Source organism: Artibeus jamaicensis, unplaced genomic scaffold, assembly GCF_021234435.1.
Source record: "Artibeus jamaicensis isolate MK-2021 breed Jamaican fruit bat unplaced genomic scaffold, CSHL_Jam_final contig_2170, whole genome shotgun sequence".
In the NCBI taxonomy this organism is placed as follows: Eukaryota; Metazoa; Chordata; class Mammalia; order Chiroptera; family Phyllostomidae; genus Artibeus; species Artibeus jamaicensis.
In genome coordinates this window covers 1-14100 of record NW_026521445.1, presented here as the reverse complement: position 1 = coordinate 14100, position 14100 = coordinate 1, and the positions used below count along the sequence as shown (strand labels likewise).

The window sequence follows — 14100 nt, the reverse complement described above, 5'->3', positions numbered from 1 at the left end:
GAGGCAATGGTCCTTATTCTCAGAAAATTTAATTTTTGAAGGGAAATTTTCTTGTGTTGTAGCTCGTTTTCCCTAAGTATTTTTTCATTTGTTTCTGATAAGGCATTTGGTTTTTAGTGGTTTTAATTCAATATAAATGAGCAGATTAGGGCTTTGTTGTTTTTTTTATTGCAAGTACTAGAAGTGCAAATTATCTTAGAAATCCTCTGGCTGCCAGAGACAGTTTATTTAAGCTGGTTTAGGAAGAGAGGTTGGTTTACGATATGCAAAGCGGATTATTTTCATTGAACCCAACAGTGAGAAATGAAAGTGAACATTCTGAGGAAGTGGAATTGGGCCCTGAAAGTCATCAGGAAACGTAATGAGTTCACGGTTTTCACATCTGTCTCTCTGGGTCCTGCCTGAGGTGCAGAGGGCTGAACTCTGCATTTCTTCGTAGTTCGGCTTCATTCTCCAGCTTCTCACCAGCCTGCTCCCTTTTTGCTCATCAGTTCCCAGATGGCCATTCCCACTGCTAACATTCCCACTGCTAACATTCCCACGGATTTCTTCATGTCACTTGCAGGTTCCCCAGAGACACTGAGGGTCAGGAGCCACCCTTTGTCTAATCAGTGGTTGCTAAGGGGTGGGTATTTTACATGATATTTTCCACTTAGCCGGGCCTATCACAGCAGGCCCTCTGAGAAGGGACAGACAGGTTCTCCAGGGAGATTGGCATGTGAGATTAAGGGTGGACATAACCAGTGTCACCAGTAAGAGTATTCAGCTCCCTGGCTGATGTAGCTCAGTGGATTGAGCACCGGCCTGTGAACCGAAAGGTCGCTGGTTCCATTCCCAGTCAGGGCACATGCCTGATTTACTAGCCTAAAGAAAATCTTTTTAAAAAACAGTATTCAGCTGTTCTACTACTATTATTTTTTTTGAAAGATTTTATTTATTTATCTTTAGAGAGAGGGAGAGGGAGAAAGAAAGGGAGAGAAACATCGATGTGAGAGAAACATCTATCTGTTGCCTCTCATGCGCACCCTATCTGGGAATGAACCCGAAACCCAGGCATGTGCCCCAGCTGGGAATCAAACCAGTGACCCTTTGCTCTGCGGATGACGCCCAGCCAACTGCGCTGCACCAGCCAGGGCCTGTGCTCTCAGCCGTGCGAAGTGATAGACACGCGCACTTCTGCTCACGCAGGACAACCACTGCAGTCCTGACTGTTCTCTGTGACTAGTACTTAAAACGCAGTTCGCATTTCGTGACTTTGCAAAAGAACGTTAAGCCATTAGAGGAAGTCTTAAACAACAGTAAAATTTCATTCACAGTTCTATCTTTGTCATCCAGCCCTTTAGATTTTTTCCATCTCTAGTCTTTTTCATAAGCATATGAAATTTTTATTCATAACTATAGAATTTTATGTTCCACTTTTTTTGAGTAATAATTTTTTCCATGTGTTCCATCCCGCAGTTCGCTGTAAGTTGTTTATGGTTGTTCACAAGTCTAGACAGCAGGCACTTCAGCAAACTTCCGTGGGCATAGATCACGTCACTGCCTTTGCACGATCTCCTCAGGAGAATCTCTGGGAGTAGAATTGGTGGGCCCAGGAATTGTTTGTTGGTTCTCGGTGCACAGAATGCACGCTGCCAGCAGGTGCAAAGCAGTAGCGGGGGGCAGGTGGCCCTCCCTCATGGGCCAGTGTTCTCATTCCGTGTGCTCTCTCCCTTTTTCTGGCTAGATGACAATGAGGGGAGCAGCAGTGACACTGCCCCTCTGTTCCAGATGGCAGGGGACGGAAAGGACACAGATGACATCAGGATCCCCATGCTGTTCTTATTCAGCAAAGAAGGAAGCATCATTCTGGATGCCCTCCGGGAGTACGAGGCGGTGGAGGTGCTCCTTTCGGACAAAGCGAAAGACCGAGGTGAGCGCACAGCGGCTTGTTTCCTTAACGCAGTTTGGCATCAGCTTGACTAGTTTTATGACAAAAATGAGTGACGAAAACTTAGTTTGGTTTACTGGCAAAATAAGGACAGTTTTTAGAAGACGGTTTCAAAATAAATTTGTCATTTGGAAATAAGAGTAGTAACATCGATTTGGCTTTGTTTGCCACATGAGGATGTTTTTAAAATTCTATTCTAATGCGTCATTTATAATTTTTGCTTTGATTCTGCCCGGTGATAAAAATACAGGAGATTGCCTCGGTGGAATCATTTTCCATCCGTAGGTACTCAGCACTTTCACTGATGCTGCACCTCACGAGTCTTGTATAAGGAGTGAAAGAGGTTGCGTGGAACGGTGTTGTCTCCAGTATAAAGGAAACTGGGCTTCACTAGCTGCCTGTGATCACGAGGCCACGATCCTGCGGGCAGTAGAGACTCAGCAGCTCCTCCCCCTGAGATCCTATAGGCCACGGGAGCTGTAGGCGGCCGCCGTCTGAACAAGATGGCACGCCTTGCTCACTCATGAGGGTGCATGAGGGAGGCCACATTGTCTGTGAGTGACTTGAATGGTCTTTGAAACCCAAATGATTGGGTAAATGCAAGGTCTAACTAGCGTTCTTGTATAGCTCCACCCCCAGGAGCGGGGAGAGCAGGTGGAGGTGGGCCACGGGCTGTGACGCTGCCCACGGCAGCAGTCTCTCCGACTGCCGAGACACCACGGAGGGAGCTGTGCTTCCCCACCCTCCTAGGTGGGTCAAGCTGTGCAGTTTGCACAGGGCCGTTGAATCCCCTGGGGTGTTTGTTTGACAGATATGAAGGAAACTGAGTCCATTCATTATAACTTCCCAGTAGAACAGTAAAAAAAAAGAGAAAAAGGAAAGTTCCGCAGTAATCTGCCACTGTCCAAATCCGTGTTTGGTCTTGTCTCTCTGTATTGCTTTACTCTCCTTCAAGAGTCTTTCAAATGCCTGTTGTATGAGAGCAATGCGATGAATAGGGTATGTGTGTGCAAGGGTGTCACACACGGGAACAGACGTGTGCAAGGGTGTCACACACGGAAGCAGACTGGCAGAGAGTTCTCGTCTTCTCTCATCCTCCTACGTACCTGGTGTTTGCTCTGCGCCCTTTTTCTAAACTCAGATCTTTCCTACATGTGTGCGTTTAGCGCATCCAACAGGCAAATTATTATTCCATATGACTCTTTAATGCCTTTGCTTTTCCCCTCCTATTTTCTGCTACCATTGGAATTTCAGCAGCAATATTAAAAGGTAAAATGATTCCAAGCTACATTATTAATAGTAGTAAGTATCTCAATTAATAAGCCTTAAATTATCTATGTATATATGTATGTGTATATGTGTGTAAATACACATATATATGCACACATACATGTACATATGTGTGATTTTGTTTAAGCGGATACCATGATCGTATCTGGTATAATACACTCCGAATTTTTTCATGACTAGTCAGGTGTTCGGTGATAATTCTTTATGGATCCTGTTATAACAAGTCCTATATGTTAAATATCCCATATAATGAGAATGCACTGTCCATGTTCATGCAGGAGTCACTAACAGAGATGTTGTTTCGGCATGTATTACTTTTGGTCACTTGTTACTTGACCACAGTGTAAAATATTTAAAATATTGACTTGTTTTAAAAACACATATGTCTGTAAGAGTGCATGGGCTTAGGACTAAGATTATGTAAAAGCATGTGCTTCCCATACCAGAGAGAGACTATACGAAAACAAGAATTCTATTACTACCAACAGAAATGATCTGAACAGTATTCCCTTAAGAACCTGGCAGTAGCCCTGGCTGGTGTAGCTCAGTGGATTGGGCGCGAGCCTGCGAACTAAACAGTCGAGGTTCGATTCCCAGTCAGGGCATATGCTTGGGTTGCAGGCCCGTTCCCAGTGGGGGACAGAGGAGAAGCAACCGTACATTGATATTTCTCTCTTCTTCCCTTCCTATCTAAAGATAAATAAATAAAATTTAAAAAAAAAAAAGAACCTGGCAGTAGAGGGGTTTTACTCAAACTATAGTACGTATTTTAGAGTTTTACTTGTCTATAAATTTATTGAACTGTGGTTCTATATTAGAGCGATCTTTTTAGCAAGTCTTTAAAAACTCCCCTTTGTGTAGCTATTTCAAGAACAATAGAGCTATATTAACTAAGTCAGCAATAAGTTACAGTGTAATTGTTAATATTAATGTAAAAAATGAATGATCACGGTTTTATGAAATCGAGTGCTTTGTTCAGTCAGCAACCTCCTCTAAGACGCGAATGTCTGCAGGGGCCGCCGTCAGCGTGCCCTGTGCCATGGCTGCACGCGTGGTCTTCTGCCCTGCAGCAGAGTCAGCTGGCGTGTTTGTCAGAGGGTAGATTCCCCGGTCCGACTGCGGACTGTAGAGTCAGACTTTCTGAAAGCAGAGAGTCAGAAGCTAAAGTTTTAAACAAGCATCCCAGGTACTTGTACACTTGGAGAAACACTGAACAGGACCAAGAAGGTAGCCCTTTTTATCCCCAGCTTGTGTCTGGAATTTTTATCCCCACCTTCCTTAAAATCCGAGCAACCCCGTGCCCTCCAGAGTGCCCTTCCTCAAACTCTCACTCCTCTAATAAGTGCTTCCCTTATAAAGTCACACGGTTTTGACTGAGCACCTCTCCCCACATAGTAATACAGAAGGAGAAGCCCCAGAGCAAGCCCCCAGTCCACTCCTCGTCCTGATGGTGAGGCCCAGCCGTTAGCATGGAAATGTCCACAGTCGCCCTGTCTCCCAGCAAGAGTGTTCGGACGCCGCATGGCGCAGTCCTTCTGATCCACGGTTTCCCTCTCCACGGCTTCAGTCACCCGTGGTCAGCCGTGGTCCAGAAATGTTAAATGGAGAATTTCAGAAACATCCAAGGCGCACATTTCAAATGGCCTGCAGTTCTGATTGTGAGCCATCAACATATGCGTCTGCATGTGCCCCCCCCACTCGTCACTTAGTAGCCAGGTCGGTTCTTGGATCTTTCCAGAGTTACATCCATATAACTTTGGTGCAGGATAGTGTTATAATTGTTCTATGTAATTATGAGTTATTGTTCTTAGTCTCTCACTGTGTCTGATTTATAAAGTGAACTTTATCATAGGTATGTGTGTAGGAAGACAGCACAGTACATGCAGGGTTTGGTGCTGTCCCTGGTTTCAGGCACCCACTGGGGGTCTTGGAATGTGCCCTTTGTAAATAAGACTGTGGACTACCGAACGCATATTTTTCCCCAGATGCACAAGTTTAGTCATTTATCAAGGGGAAATGTTGCCTTGTCAGGTCTAACCAACCGCACTTCTGAAATGTGAAGTTATCCACAGAAAGTTTAATCCTGTGTCTTTCATGTGTTCCATCTTTCCTGAGTATGAAGTTTATAAATGTACTCAATACCAGTCCTAACCCAGTGCCCATGCGCAGAAGACCCTGTGTGTACTTTTACTTTTAGCTCCAAGTTGAAACAGTTTACAATTAAGAATCAGTTTCCTTTTCTCGGTATTATTTCTCAAGGGGAAAACGATCTGTATTCCAGTGCATATCTCTGCTCGCAGTTTGCAGGGCGGGCCCACGGGGGAGCTGAGTGCAGAGGTTTGCAGGGCTGCTCCCGCCTTTGCGTCCGTCTGGTCCACAAGTGGGGGAGAGAAGAGACAGGGGCCTGGGCCTGAGCGGGCAGTGTTACCTCTCCTAAAACTCTGCCCCGCTGAAGCTGGTCGGGGTCACTGTGTCCTGAAGTTGAACTCCGGGAGTCAGGTTGCTGTTGCAAAGGACTTGATTCTGCAGAGAAAGTCTAGTGTGTGTGCAGATGGCCTCGCTGCCAGGAGAGTAGCACCCAGACCCTTCTCGGTTGCAGAACTGATGGTCACCTGCCCCCTGATCCACCACGTTGTGTATTCTCGTACATTTTTGCAGTGGCAAAGCCACCTCCCTCTTTCCGGGGGTGCCTTCTTAGTCCCTTCAAGCCCCTGACAGTGTTTAGCCATTCTGAACGCCGAGTTCAAATGCTGTCTTCCTCACGACATTCTCTCTCATTCTCATCGGTAAAATTGAAGGGCGCCTATTTGACTCAGTTCCCACTTTGACACCTGCATTACACGGTGCTTTTTTATCTGCTGCTCCCCTCTGGGGTCCTGGCTTTCGGTAAACTCCCACTGTGGAGGTGAGTGGTTACAGAACAGCCGGTCTCCGAGTGTCCGCCCAGGGTTCCCTTGTCCTTGCATGATCAGTACTTCGTTTTCTCGTGCTTGCATCTTGAGATTTTCTTCATTCTTCCTTTGCTTCCTGTGTTTCTGATACACCATTCCTGAATTTAACGGTGCAGTCATTACACTCTTAGCACTATGAGACTCCCTCCCATGACCAGAGGCACCAGGGAAGGCAGGGGTGTGGCAACGTGACCTCGTGGTCTCCCTTCCCTGCCTCTTTGTGTCGGTCAGACATCCCTCCCTGCACACTTGGTCCGTGGCTGCGCTCACTCTTCCTCTAACCTGCTTATTCCTGTGCTGATAATAAGACGCTTCGCTGTTTTGAATAAATTCAAATATTTGATAAGGCAGCTCTCTTCTCACTGATTCTTTTCAGAATTTCTTTATTTCCCTTTGATGTGTATTCTTCCACAGGAATTTAAAAATAACTCTGTCTGGTCCCGAAAGTAAACAAAACTAAGTAGAAATGGGATTTATTTTAGAATGTATAATTGCATGCTTTATGTATAAATGGAAACATTTTGTTAAATATTCAGACTTTCCATCTTAGGAACATACACTTACTTGTAAATTTAATCAGATCTTGCTTTTTATTTTCATTAAGATTTTACAGTATTAAGCAATATGGGTCTTTTTCATAATAAATTCAGTTCTATGTTTTGTAGCTTTTATTTTTGTTATGAACAGGATACTTCATTTTATTTCTAATCAGTATTGCTGCTATGAAGGGGTTATGCCTATTTATTTTATTTTTTACCTTCCTTATAAAATACTTTTATCTTAATAGTGTTTTCAAAAATTAAGGGTTGCTTTGAGTTTAAGTATACAACACAATCTGAAAATAAAGACAATTTGCTCTTTCCTTTTTTTATATGCACACTATTTTGTTACCCTCTTGTATTAGCTAGATTTCTAAAATAACGTTGTCTGATAGGTCGCCCCAGGGTGGGGTTTTTTTGTTTTTGTTTTTGTTTTGGCCTAAGTATAATCTTGACTGGTAGATGAGATAGCACCACGCTTTTTGCTGTCCTTCTAAAGTAGATTGATGCTGTCTGGAAAGAAACCGGAAGGCTTCTGTGGGTGGTCGTTCTCCCTTGAACTTCGGGTGTCCTAGCATCAGTGACCTGTAAGCAGCCAGCCCCCAGGTGGCTTTCCTGATTGTCTCATTAAACTGTATCCTTCTCACAGCTGGGGAGAGAGACTCTGTGGGCACGCCCCCTGCCCCCGTGCCCCCGTGCCCCCGTGCCCCCGTGCCCTTAACACATGACCGGGATAATCTAAACTTCCCTAGTCAGGCGGTCCTGCCTAATCAGTTGGTGTGTACAATGCACCCACCTGCACCTTCCCGCGGGCCTGCCTTTCCTTCGCTTTTCCTGGTTTTAGAAGAGGCCCATCTCCCCTCCCTTCTTTGACTAATTAACTCCACTTACCGGTTAAATCTCAGTTCAAGTGTCAGCTTCAGAAGAAACCTTCAGATCCCCTCATTATGCTTTTCTAACTCCAGAACACTGCCACGGAGTTCTCCACTTACTTTGTAATCCTTCGTGAGTGTCATCTCCCCCACCTGGGCTGGAAGATCCATAGAGGCAGGTCCAGTGTTTGGTTCTGCACGGTGTACCCTGACCGCAGAGACCCGGAGGGTGCCGCCTGTGGGCGTGGCTGCTGCTGAAGCACTGTCTTGTTGGAACCTACATCAAATGCCTCTGCTGGTTTCACTGTATGTTCATTAGGAGAGGGTGTAACTTAATATTCCACCTTCCAGTAGGTTTTAAATGATTGTAGCTAATAATTCGTAGAGCCAACAATAATGAAATAGGAGTTTTATAAATAATCTCATTTATTGTCTTTATGAAAATATTTAATCAATCACATCAATGCTCTTAAGTCATCCAGAGTTTTGTATTATGTGCATTTTAATGGCTTACTGAGTGGGAATTTTCATTTTCCAAAAGTCTACTATCTTAAAATATAGCAATGGTATGTGCTATTTAAAATTCTGTTTAATATGGAATCTTCCTTGAATTTAGATATTTAATAAATGTTTGACATATAACGCAAATTTATACACATTTTAATAGTATTACTGTTTAGTGTATTTCTTGGCATTTACTAATATCCATTGAAGGCAGTCTTATCACTTATTAGATATTCCTTTCAGTTCAGAAGAATATTTTCTAATGTTCCATTTTGCAAAATAAATGTACAGAAAAAATGTAATTGCACTTTTATTTCTTCACTTGATTGCACGAACCAGAATGCATTTGAAAGCGTGACAGGTTTTTAAGGGGAAACGTTTCACGAGGTGTGTTTCTTTCACACGCAGACCCTGACATGGAAAGTGAAGAGCAGCCCTTCTCTGAAAGCGATTCTCAGAACCAGAGCACCGAGCAGCTGGCGCTGGGCCCTCGGGAGGTGGGCTCGGTGGATCAGGAGCCCCCTGGAGAGAGCTCCGCGAACGCACCCCCAGAATCAGCACCTGCGGCAGCTGCAGACGAGGCCGCAGGTGTTTCTCCCCCTGAACAGAACTCTGATCCCCTGGAACACCACGAACCTACAAGCCTTGATGGTGAATGTACAGATTTAGATAACCAGCTTCAGGAACAGTCAGAAACTGAGGAAGATTCCAATCCCAACGTTAGCTGGGGTAAAAAGGACCAGCCCATAGACTCCATATTAGCAGACTGGAGTGAAGATATAGAAGCGTTTGAAATGATGGAGAAGGACGAACTATGACTCACTGAGGAATGGGGTGGTAGGCATTTAAGAAGAGTAGGTAAACTGTGGTTGACAGACACCTCGTACCAAGCAGGCTCTCCAGTGGGAGGGAGGCTTCGAGTGTGGCGATGAGCAACTGCGTCGTGAGCGGGATGGCTGGTTATCCCAGGGGCCTGGAGCTTGCTGTGTCAGCATTGACCTGGTTTCAGACTGTCCTGTGAGAAATGGAAACTCGCAGTCCCCTCGGGTGCCAGCACCCCAGGCTGGGAGAAGACCGCTGGGTGCGCCTGGGAACCAGGTTTCTGCAGGCTCTGGGGAGACAAGAAACAAATTCAGTTAGTAGCGGCGTGGGGGACCGGGATTTGTGTAGCGCCCCGATTAAAGGAAACACATGTGTGCTGTGGGCACTCTGGCCCGGCTGCCTTCACAGAAACACTCGAAGCGACCTAAGCGGTTAGGAGGCGGGTGTGTTGACGGTGAAAACACTCTTTGCTCATCTCTTTCACTTGCTTCATTGTACAACAAATGATGAAGATGACTTGATTTTTCCTCCCTCTTAACAATGTCCTTTTCATTTAAACCAAAGGTGAAGCCATTGTGCTTTCTCAGTGAGTGCTCTGCATAGTGACTAATCATTGGGACCAGGTAAAAAGGTCATATAATAATATATTGTGGAAATTGGTTACTTAATACTCCTGAAAAACGGAGCAAGGGAGAAACTGTAATGTTGCAATATGAACTTGCCATTGAGCCTTCCACCGGGAAAGCTGCGACTACTCTGAGAAGGAGCTTAATGTTATATATCCTTGTAGGGTAAGTGATGAGTCCGTCCAGTCCATTTCTCGTGCAGGTGGTCGCCTCCAGTCCTCAGCCTCACTCCCGCCCACGTTCAGTGCGCAGTTTGAGCCACACGGCCCGTGGAGCTGGTAGTAAATGCATTTGGTTCCAGTTTCATTTTAGGAAGTTACGATAAAACTGTGGTAGTCATCTGAAAGCCTGGGGTAATATATATTTTTTCCTCTTTTGAAACTATGATTTCTAAAATTGTACCTAAGGAATCTGTCACATTTTCTGTTGAATCATGGTTTTTAAGTTTGCTTTAAAAAAACATATTTCTTCTGATGTGGACTTGAAAATTAGTCTATGGTAACCTGTGTAAAAAATTTACACAGTAGCAACTAACATATAGCCATATTGTTTAATTTTTTTTTTTGGTGGCAGTCTGGTGCTGGCCACATTGAAGTTTTAAATTTGTTGTTGATGTCTGTAAACAGCCCTGTAGTTGAAATAATTGCTTTATTCTGTTTATTTATTTTTAACGACTTACCTGAATCAGTTCTAAAGGAGTATTTGTGAGACTTCATTTTATCTCTCTTTGCCACGACATTGCCTGGTGACTTTCTCCCAAAACAGCTGTGAGGCGCAGGTGGCCTGTGAATGGGTGTGGAGCCGTTGAAGGGACAGCAGCGCTGTCTCGTAGTTCTGTATATTCGTGTACAGTGTGTCTTAGGTCCAGGTGAACGCACTCTTTTACAAGGGGCTGAATATCTGCTTTCAGAAACCCCAGCGAAACCTAACTGGGTCCGTGAACAATAAATCTCACACGGAATTCACTTAGGCGGGGGAGGGGGTGGGCAGTGGGGAAAGAGTAACAGACAAGAACTTTATTGGCCCTCAATTAAACCCGACACCAGAATGGATATTTTTAGTCACTGCATGTGAAATCTGGTGTAAGGGGATAGAACTATAATACGTAGAGTACACAAAAGGGTAGACCCAGTGCTTTGTTCACCTTAATTACAAAGCTGCCAACATAGCCGAAGCCTCGTCACTTGCCTGGATTTGTAGTGCTGGGGCTTGGAGAAAAGGGGCAAATGTTCCTCTGAGAGACTGACTAGAGAAGCCTTATGTGTAGTGATTTGTTTCTGTTTGTATCTCAGAGCCATTGTTGTCTAAATCTCAATTATCTAAAGTTGTCAAAACAAAGGCATTTTTTTTTCCCCCAGCAAAGGTTTTGTGGCATGTAAGGTAAAGCCAGCTTACTGCTGCTCTCCCTTCCTTTGGCCATAAGGGGGAGCTGTTGCCATTCATTGAGGTCTAGAAGCAAATTGCTCATTTGTTTAGGAAAGCAAATCCTTAAAAAAAATTTTTTTTTTTAAAGGGAAGAAAAAAATCAATAAGTTATATTCAGCACCCAGAAGGAATTATACTGGATTTTTTTCCCCATTTAAGAAAAGAAGGTATAAGGTTTGGCTTCAAAACTGCAACATTGAGATCGACTCTCCATTTCTTATTTGACATAATGCCATTAAGTTGTTTCTGAGCTCATTAAAAAATTCCAAAGCACTAGGGCTTTTTTTACATTTTTCTTTTTAAAATACCACCTATAGAGATTTTATTTACTTCCTAAACATTCCGGGGGTTCTGTGAAACCCTGGATTTTAGAAACATCTGGTCTACCTCAGTTAAATGTCGACTGCATAGAAACAGAGCTGAAGTGATCGCCACAGCCATGGAATTGTGGGGCTAAGAAGGGTCTACACAATGTTTACAAGCCCAGAATCAAGGGAGGGTTTTATCCAGAAGTGAGACATTAGAACAAGTATTTAATTCAGGTATTTTCCAGTTTTAGCTTGTTTACTAACTAAAAATAGCTGTAGTTTTCCTGCTTATCGAAGTCCATTGAAGTGATATACCCTAATCAGCAGTACTTGTCCCGTAAAGTTTTAGGTGTGAAAGAGTTGTGATTTACTAGGCATGTTTGGGGTAGGATATTTTGTTGGGCAGGTTCTCTTTTTTCTTTTCAACTTTAATAGGCTTCCAATAAGAATACAGTTGTTACAGCGAAACCAGCATTTGTACTCTCAGCAAACCCCACGCCAAATGCAGAACGCTCGGCATAAGTGACTCAAACAGGGCTTATAATCTTGAGGTGTCGTGGGGGGATTCAGCAAATACTCCAGCCAGTCATTTTGTGCACAAGGCTTCAGTCAGAACATAGAAAAAAACATTCTGTGAATGAAACATTGTATGTTCAGATTTTATAAAAGACATTTTTAAAAGCCCAATTTACAGCCGTATATTTTCTTATGATGTAATTTATGAAAAAGATGTCTGTACCAACAGGTGCTGTGACTCTGCTGTCGTCGGATTTTACCGTTTGGTGATAAATGTAAACAATATTTCTAAGGGGAGCTGTGTACTGTGATGTAAAAGTCTGGGCAAAATGTATATAATCCTTGTATATAATTGTGTATTTGATTATAATTACTGATTGTAAAGATTTAATAAAACATGTAAATATTCTGGTCTAGTTTTAATTTGAATTTTTAGCATCATTTACATATGTTTATACCTTGATATCTCTTAAACTTTTTTCACTGCGTCTTCCCTTTAAATTTCACTTCACTCCAGGGGAGTAAACTCTGGGGCCGTCTTCGGAAGTAGAGACAGAAACTCACATCAACGGTTTACATCTCGGCAAGTGCCTGCGACCTCCAGAGTCAAGCGAGCGACCCCCGGTGGCAGCACTGCTGGCTGGTCACGCCTCGAGTTTACTTGTATGTAATTAACTTAGTCGTCCTTTCAGTGTTGTCACCAAAAGTCACACTCACCTCTCCCATGAGTCCCAGTGGGGTTGTTTTCCATCAGCAGCCACTTTCAGGTGTGGTGACGCTCTGCTCTTTGTGCTGTCCCAGCTCCCTGAGCTCACATGTGGTGAAGGACCTAATCAGGCCACCATTACTCATTGATAACCGCCTTCTCTAAAGGTGAGCCAGCTGGTGACCCGGCAATGGAACGGAGCCCTTGCTCCTTCTCGTGTGCCGTCCCCTCCCTCCCGGCAGTCCTCACCCCTTCTTTCAGCTTCATTTTGGTTTCTACTCACCTTTTTTTTACCCAGCCAGTGCCTTCCCCGCAGGAATTGACCTTTGGAAAGGACAACATTCGGTCTTAGGTTCTCTGGGCAGCGGGCCTTCATTCCTCCAGGACGAAGCACCACTGTTTCAGGAAGACTTAGGATCCAATAGTGTCTCTTGGAAGAATTCAGAGGGGAGGCAGCTTTTCTGAGGGAAGCAAACTGGAGGTCTGTCTGCTAAGAGAAGTTACGGGTTCATTGAGAAGGAGGTGTGAGCATCTGCCGGCTAGCAAGGCTTTCACTTCTCAGAGCCTGCTAAGTCTAGAAGCCCACAGTTTTTATCTACTCTCTTTGGTGAAGCCCCTGGGAGGCCTCTGACCCTTGGGGTCTGTCTTTTAGTCCTAGAAGGTGCACTCGCCATCTCAAATGACAGGAGCAGTGCTCAAGTTCAGGAGCCCTATGGTGTGTTATAGAGCACATTTCTGCCCCCAGCTCCATCCTGGTGAAATAGCAACAGGCCATGCTGAAAGGATAATCTGAACAGAATAAGATGGGATTTCTTACATCAGAAGGTGAAAACCTTCCCCACGTGGCTGAGGAGACAACCAAAGTCCCTAAAAAGATGAGTCAAAGGGAGATCTTCACACTGAGGAGCCAGCTGTTCACCCTCCCGCCCACATCACTGCCACCCCCTGGCGGAGTTTCCCAGCAACTTGAGGTACATCCTCCAAAGGAATCCCCACCTCTGTCTTTTCTGAACCTCTTAGGAAAGCCATTGGCCTCAGGCCCAGGAGGCAATCGGACAACCACTGCCAGCCAGTTAGTCTACACTTTCTTTCCTCGTTCCCCCTCCAGCCTGCACCTTCCACGTGAAGAGTAAACCAAGTTCTCAAGTCAGTCCCAGAGAGCCGCTACCTTTAGAAGGGCTGTGATCTGCTCGCTCAGCCACTCTCCTGCCTTACCTGAGGCATTATGCTAATTGGCATCCAGCCCCAATTGTTTTAATGCATCAATAATAAAAAAAATCTAAACTTCTGTGGTCTCAGTCTCCAATCCTTACTGCCTATTCTCTCAACTCGTCCACTCATAATTTTCAGTACCACCATCCAATCCACTGATCCTAGTTTCTCCAAATCCATCACCCTTTTTGGTGATCTTGCTTCCCCACCTAGCCACCTTTAATTAACCTTTATTCCTCTGTTGCACTAACTTGGCAAAACTTTAACTCTCATTAAACGCATCCACTCACTGATTCTGCACCCAAATTTAAGTATCGGTTGGAACTGGGTGAAATACCCCCCACTGCTACTGCTGACCGGCCTCACTTTAAGTCATGACTACAGACCTCAAGCGAGAAG

General features: G+C 44.5%; 1 protein-coding gene across 5 annotated transcripts in view; it reads left to right on the top strand.

Annotated features, from left to right (window-relative positions):
• The window catches only part of EDEM3 (ER degradation enhancing alpha-mannosidase like protein 3), a 53614-nt gene extending 41423 nt beyond the window's left edge, over positions 1 to 12191 (top strand). For all 5 annotated transcript variants that reach the window (XM_053658277.1, XM_053658270.1, XM_053658272.1 and 2 more), the window contains exons 19-20: positions 1727 to 1912; positions 8495 to 12191. In XM_053658277.1, the coding sequence (XP_053514252.1) occupies positions 1727 to 1912; positions 8495 to 8904 (596 nt within the window). In that variant the 3' untranslated portion in view covers positions 8905 to 12191. The remainder of the gene's footprint in view (positions 1 to 1726; positions 1913 to 8494) is intronic.
• Positions 12192 to 14100: the final 1909 nt, after the last annotated feature.